The 6,454-nt window shown below is 46.7% G+C and overlaps 2 protein-coding genes across 4 annotated transcripts; one reads left to right on the top strand and one right to left on the bottom strand.

Moving 5' to 3' along the window:
* Positions 1-1,351: 1,351 nt before the first annotated feature.
* Positions 1,352-2,760, bottom strand: LOC108802767 (heat shock protein 30C-like). The gene is made up of 2 exons (XM_018574622.1): positions 2,700-2,760; positions 1,352-1,997 (listed from the first exon to the last, which is right to left on the bottom strand). Exons 1-2 carry the CDS (start codon positions 2,758-2,760, stop codon positions 1,369-1,371), a joined length of 690 nt encoding a protein of 229 aa, XP_018430124.1. The 3' UTR covers positions 1,352-1,368.
* A 1,563-nt stretch (positions 2,761-4,323) lies between these two features.
* On the top strand, positions 4,324-5,290 carry LOC108802768 (heat shock protein 30C-like). 3 transcript variants are annotated; one of them, XM_018574625.1, is made up of 2 exons: positions 4,324-4,512; positions 4,561-5,290. In XM_018574625.1, exon 2 carries the CDS (start codon positions 4,575-4,577, stop codon positions 5,214-5,216), a length of 642 nt encoding a protein of 213 aa, XP_018430127.1. In that variant the 5' UTR covers positions 4,324-4,512; positions 4,561-4,574; the 3' UTR covers positions 5,217-5,290. The 3 variants fall into 3 exon arrangements, with proteins under 3 accessions (XP_018430127.1, XP_018430126.1, XP_018430125.1); XM_018574624.1 differs by having other exon boundaries at positions 4,326-4,509; positions 4,558-5,290; XM_018574623.1 differs by having other exon boundaries at positions 4,329-4,518; positions 4,552-5,290.
* The last annotated feature ends 1,164 nt before the right edge of the window (positions 5,291-6,454 follow it).

The raw sequence follows: 6,454 nt of genomic DNA, 5'->3' as shown, positions 1-6,454 counted from the left end.
ATTTTCATCCCATTATGTGGGAGATACAAAGCTCAGAGATGCATCTCTAGCACTGAGGTCTTCCTGGAGGTGACACAACCCTTATTGTACTGCTTCCTGTAACTGTACACCAGGAGGACGCATTCATAACATGCCACTAGTCGCTCGTGTTTACATAAGATAACCGCGCTCTATGGGGTCTATTCACGAAGCTGCCGAGGGCAGCCGAGTGAATGACCGATCAGAAGTGAAGTGAGCCGAACACTGTTTGGCTATTCACTTCAGGCTGGTACGGCTGATTTCAATCGTATATCGGCTGAAATCAGCCGTACATCGTCCGCTCGGCCGTGATCGGGAGCTGTACGGGCTATTGTGAATAGCCCGTAAAGCACCCCCTCGGTTCTCCTGAACCGAAGGGGTCCTGGTGCCGAAGCTAGCCGAAGGATCGGCCGAAGCTACCGCCAGATCCTTCGGCAGCTTTGTGAATAGACCCCTATGTTTATTGGCTCTGCTATTATAACAGAATTCCTCTTCTCTGCCAGTGACAGGGACCAGAAATAGATACAGAAGAAACAATGATCATTACACAACATCTCAGAACTCCAACAGTGAAAATAGAGGGAATGGCGGGTTTAACCCTTTCAAGGCAAATGCTTTTTTTTTGCGTTGAATATGTTTAACCAGTTGACATCCGCGGTGTTAAACCCCCTTCCCATCCAGGCCATTTTTCAGTATTCAGCGCTGCGGTACTTTGACATTTATTCCGTCATGCAGCGATGTACTGAAATGAATTTTATACCTTTTTTTGGGGACAGATAGAGCTTTCTTTTGGAGGTATTTATTCACCACTGGGGGGTTTTATTTTTTTACTATATTAAGGAAAAATTACCGAAATTAAAAAAAAAACAAAACAGTTTCCCCTATATTAATTGATAAAACATTTATTATTACCCAATTTTTTGGTAAAATATAAAAGACGGGGTCACGTCGGGTAAAAAGACACCAAACATGTCAAGCCTTAAAATTGCGTGCGCGCAACAGGTCCTCTTTATGGAGACATTAGGGGGAATCGCACATGTCTACCAAAAAGGAAAGCAGAAACCTGATTGGGTGGGAAGGATGGAGCTTCAGATCACATAAAACATTCCAGAGATTTCGTATATAAAACGTTTACCGTTCCATGGAAATAAAAACAAGAGACGGATTTATAATGAAAACGTTTATTTAGGAAAACCAATATTTACAATGTTTCTATAAAAGGAAATAAACCGGAACAATGACATCAGAGTGAGGAGGGATGAGTGACGTCTCCTCTCTGACACAATCACATCCCCATAGAAACTAGTGAAATCTATTAATATCGCCCCAAATGTGAGTGCGGCCGTGTCATCAGGAGGAGTTCTGGGGGAGGTCTTGCTCCTGCTGTCCCCGATGGTTCTGGTTCTCCGGGTCGGACCCCTGACTGTCTCCTGGGCTCTGCTCTATGGTGATGGGGATGGCTCTCTCTTTGGCAGCGGGCAGTGCCAGGCGAGGTGCCCAGAAGTGGAGTCGCCCGTCCTTGGACATGGAGCACAGCACATCCTCGGGATTGATGTCTTGCGGGAGCTCGGCTTCTCTGCGCCACTCTCTGTATTCCTGGAAGAAGCCGCCGTTCTCCGCCTCCCTTTTCTTGTCGTATTTTCCCGCCACGATCAGTCTCCTTCCTTCCGTCCTCACTGTCAGTTCTTCCGGAGAAAACGGACTCACGTCCAGGGAGAGCTGAAAGTCCTCCTTCCCGTCTTTGCCCTCGGCGGGGGATTTGTCTTGGGGGGTGTCGGGGTGTCCGCTCCCCCTCATGTCCGGGTCATTGTCCAGGAGGCGGTAAGCCTGGTGGAGGCGCTGCATTCTCCTCTCCATGTCGCTGCTCACGCCCAGCATGTCGTCTTCCAGCTGGCGGAGGATGAGGCGTGTGGCGGTCCAGTGGGGGAGCTCGGGCCGGCTGTAGACATACACAGGGCTGTGCGAGGACTGGAGGAGTACTGTACATACAAAGGACTATTTAGACCGGAGCCAATGAACCTACTTGTTCTATCTCTTCAATTTTAAATGAGTTCTCTAAACCCGGACATAATATAGTAAATAAGATGATCTAACTAAAGATCTCTATAAAGGAATCAGGGGAGAGCCGAGGTTGCCTATCCCGGCTGTATCCCCAGAATGATTGATATAGAGAAGATTTCGGGTCATACCGATCCTTATCCCGCGGTGTTATCTGTGTAAATTGAGCTTTATGTGTCACTGAATGTACACGGAGCAGACGGTCACCAGACTCCCTGCAGCCTTGTCTTCCAGACCTTACAGGGTTAACATCAATGCCACTCAGGCCCCGCCCTCCAGACATGTGCTCTATGTGTATCTCTAGTGAAGGGAGTGGCCTGCATGTACATAATGAATAATACATGAGGAGGGAGGAGCAGGTGGGGCTGGCAATGCTGAGGTTTAGCAGAGGACCCTCCCAGTGGGCGGGACCAAGAACCAGCTAGAATCCTCCCCGATCTTTCCGTTTGCTTTTAATGTCATGTTATGGAAGAACTCCGCCGACAATAACATAATAAAACTGAACTTTGCGATAATATCTCTGAATGATGAACAATTATCTCCAGGTAGAAATAAATGACAATGTGTTTAATTTTTATAAGTTAGGGATGAACCTAAAATACGACTCACTGCTATGGAACTACAAGTCTCAGCATACTCTGCCAGCCAGATCCTGCATATAAGGCAAGAGGATGGTGAAGGCATGCTGGGACTTCTAGTTCTGTAACAACAACCCTCCACATCCTGTAGCTCCACAGCTGCAACTACAAATCCAAGCATACCCTGCCAGCTAGATATTATGAAGATTAGGGAGCGGGGGATTACGGGGATCTGATTCATGAACTAACACCTCCGACAACCATCAATGGGCGGCCATTATGACCGGTTATATCATCTCATATTTTATTGTGTCTTTCCCCATTGTAACAATTCTCATACTTCTGTACGAGGTCACATATTGAACATTGTATACATATGATTGATCCTTATAGGTATCCCCTCACTTCCTCCCCTGGAGATGGGGGACACCGGGGAAGGAATTGAGGTGAAATCTCCCTAATTATGAACTTGATAAACCTCACAGGTTTCCCCTGTTATCCGGAATGAGATTTGTCCGGAGTTCCACTTTAATGTGACGTCGTCCTCTAGTCCGGACCATTTCACTGACACTTCTCACGTCACTTATTGTTCTTCATCATCCAATAAAAACACAGAATATCATTAGAATAAAATATTTATTTATAAAAATAACATGTTATACAATACTATGGGGGGAATTTATCAAAACTGGAGCAGACAAAATCTGGAGCCGTTGCCTATGGCAACCAATCAGCTTCTCTCTTTAGTTTGTTCAGTTAAGGTTTGAAAATGACAAAGAGAAGCTGATTGGTTGCCGTGCACAGCTGCTCCAGATTTTGTCTGCTCCAGTTTTGATAAATTCCACTCTATGTCCGGGTTTAGAGAACTCATTTAAAAAAATACATTGAAGAGATAGAACAAGTAGGTTCATTGGCTCCGGTCTAAATAGTCCTTTGTATGTACAGTATGTATGTGATATAGGGACCTTAGATTGTAAGCTCTGTGAGGGCAGGGACTGGTGTGAATGTGAAAGCGCTGCGTATATATTGTTGGCGCTCTATAAATACCTGTAATAAATAAATAACAAAAATAAAAATGAGTCGGGAGAAGGGCAATAAAAACGGTGAAAGGTCTGAGGGATAAAACATATCAGGAGACACTGCGGTAAATGAACATGTCCAGTCTGGAGGAACTGCATAGTAATAATAATAATTCTTGTTTTTAATTTTTAATATTAAAAAACTCTGAAAGATGAATTGTGATTGGTCGTTAGAGGTGAATGTGCTCTGCTGTTCTCATCACATAAACCTGAGCAAGGAATAGACAATCTGCACAGGATAAACGTCGCAGATCTCCGGGCTGAGTGAGAGAAAATCTACATTTGTCTCATAGAATGATTAATCGTTACAGATAAGAGACAGAAAACACTCCAACATTCAGGAAACAATGTAACACTTTATAATATTCTGATTCCGTATATAACACTTACATGTGAAAGGAGAAAATAAAACTACATGCGAAGAAGTTCCAGTTCTGTAATGTTTGGTTAGGAATGTCTTCCAGAAATATACAACTGCAGAGGAGACGGTGATGATGTCAGGTGAAAGTCCTGGAAGCATAAAGAATTCTCCAGCAATCTCCAGTACAGACTTCCAGCTGTCACTCAGAAGTTCCTGACCCCACCCCTCCTCCTGTATTATTCTAGATGTGTACCTCCTGGCTCCTCCCCCTCTCTCCATATACAGAGAGCACATGGAAGTGTCCGGACGGGTCCAGAAGTGTCTCCGGCAGTATAAAAGGAGCCGTGCTGGGAGCAGCAGCAGAGATCGGACGCTGACACACAGGCAGACGGCCTCCAGCTGAACGGTGACCAGAAGCTCCAGGAAAAGCAGCAGCAGCAGCAGCAGGAGCAGGAGCAGCAGCAGCAGCAGCAGAGCGACATGTTCCCTCTCAGCCTCCTCCAGTCCTCGCACAGCCCTGTGTATGTCTACAGCCGGCCCGAGCTCCCCCACTGGACCGCCACACGCCTCATCCTCCGCCAGCTGGAAGACGACATGCTGGGCGTGAGCAGCGACATGGAGAGGAGAATGCAGCGCCTCCACCAGGCTTACCGCCTCCTGGACAATGACCCGGAAATGAGGAGGAGCGGACACCCCGACACCCCCCAAGACAAATCCCCCGCCGAGGGCAAAGACGGGAAGGAGGACTTTCAGCTCTCCCTGGACGTGAGTCCGTTTTCTCCGGAAGAACTGACAGTGAGGACGGAAGGAAGGAGACTGATCGTGGCGGGAAAATACGACAAGAAAAGGGAGGCGGAGAACGGCGGCTTCTTCCAGGAATACAGAGAGTGGCGCAGAGAAGCCGAGCTCCCGCAAGACATCAATCCCGAGGATGTGCTGTGCTCCATGTCCAAGGACGGGCGACTCCACTTCTGGGCACCTCGCCTGGCACTGCCCGCTGCCAAAGAGAGAGCCATCCCCATCACCATAGAGCAGAGCCCAGGAGACAGTCAGGGGTCCGACCCGGAGAACCAGAACCATCGGGGACAGCAGGAGCAAGACCTCCCCCAGAACTCCTCCTGATGACACGGCCGCACTCACATTTGGGGCGATATTAATAGATTTCACTAGTTTCTATGGGGATGTGATTGTGTCAGAGAGGAGACGTCACTCATCCCTCCTCACTCTGATGTCATTGTTCCGGTTTATTTCCTTTTATAGAAACATTGTAAATATTGGTTTTCCTAAATAAACGTTTTCATTATAAATCCGTCTCTTGTTTTTATTTCCATGGAACGGTAAACGTTTTATATACGAAATCTCTGGAATGTTTTATGTGATCTGAAGCTCCATCCTTCCCACCCAATCAGATTTTTGGTTTCCTTTGTGACATGAGCCCTGATTGGTTGCTTTTGGCAACATTTTGCTCCAGTTTTCATAAAGCAGCTCTGATATTCTTAATGAGTTTAATGATTAGATACATAATATACAGTAAGTGAGTTAAAGTATAACAATACATTCAGTACATCTCTGTAATACTCACACATCTCCCCAGGTTTGTAGGTTTGTACGTTTAATAAACTGTGATATTACATTACATTCCTTGTAAATAGGGATCCTGATCCTGGTGTGTAAAGTGAGCCTTTTTGTTCTGTCCCCCTATACGTTACCATGTGGCCTGTATAGCTCGATATGCAGTGAAACCCCCCTATTCTGCAATAAGCCGGACTGGATGAAATCTTGAAACTTTATTAACAAAACAGGATGGGTGAAATGGTAAAAAAAGGACATGAAAACATACAATCTAGGGATGCACAGATACCAGTTTTTCAGTATCGAGTACGAGAAATGATATTTCCGTTACTTCCAGTAGCATGGAGCCGCTTCTCAGGCAATCAGGAAGCCAGGCAGCGTCTCATTACCCACTGCCCGGCTCCTCCTTGATTGCCCGGCACGCCGGCTCCATGCTGATTGGCTGGGAAGCCTGAACTTCAGGCAGATATCATTGTTACAAATTATTGTAGCTCTGCGATCATTGTTCCATCATCCAATGTATTTGTAAATGGAAGTAGTGCAAGTACCTGAATTTCACCCGGTATCAGCCTTTTGCTGCAGAGCTGGAGTGAGGGAGGAAGAGTCAGAACAAGGAGTCGATGATTCCATGGGCTGACAACAAGCACACTGATAGGCAGGCCCAGATTTCCCACATGGCCAACGAGGCCCGGCCTCGGGGCAGCAGAGCGCAGAGAGGCGGCAGCAGTGACCTTGTGGGGAAGTTGCGGACGCCGATGTAAGGTGTCCGGCGGCCGCACACTACGGTC

Source organism: Nanorana parkeri, unplaced genomic scaffold (genome assembly GCF_000935625.1).
Source record: "Nanorana parkeri isolate BGI_ZX_2015 unplaced genomic scaffold, ASM93562v1 scaffold3103, whole genome shotgun sequence".
In the NCBI taxonomy this organism is placed as follows: domain Eukaryota; kingdom Metazoa; phylum Chordata; class Amphibia; order Anura; family Dicroglossidae; genus Nanorana; species Nanorana parkeri.
The sequence above is the reverse complement of the archived record's forward strand: the minus strand, read 5'-3'. Positions and strand labels throughout refer to the sequence as shown.

Coding starts and splice junctions, on each gene's coding strand:
- LOC108802767 (XM_018574622.1), bottom strand. CDS start 2,760: ATGCCTTCACCATCCTCTTGCCTTATATGCAGGATCTGGCTGGCAGAG. Junction 1,998..2,699: donor GGCAGAGTATGCTGAGACTT/GTAGTTCCATAG, acceptor TTGTATGTACAG/TACTCCTCCAGTCCTCGCAC.
- LOC108802768 (XM_018574625.1), top strand. CDS start 4,575: ATGTTCCCTCTCAGCCTCCTCCAGTCCTCGCACAGCCCTGTGTATGTC.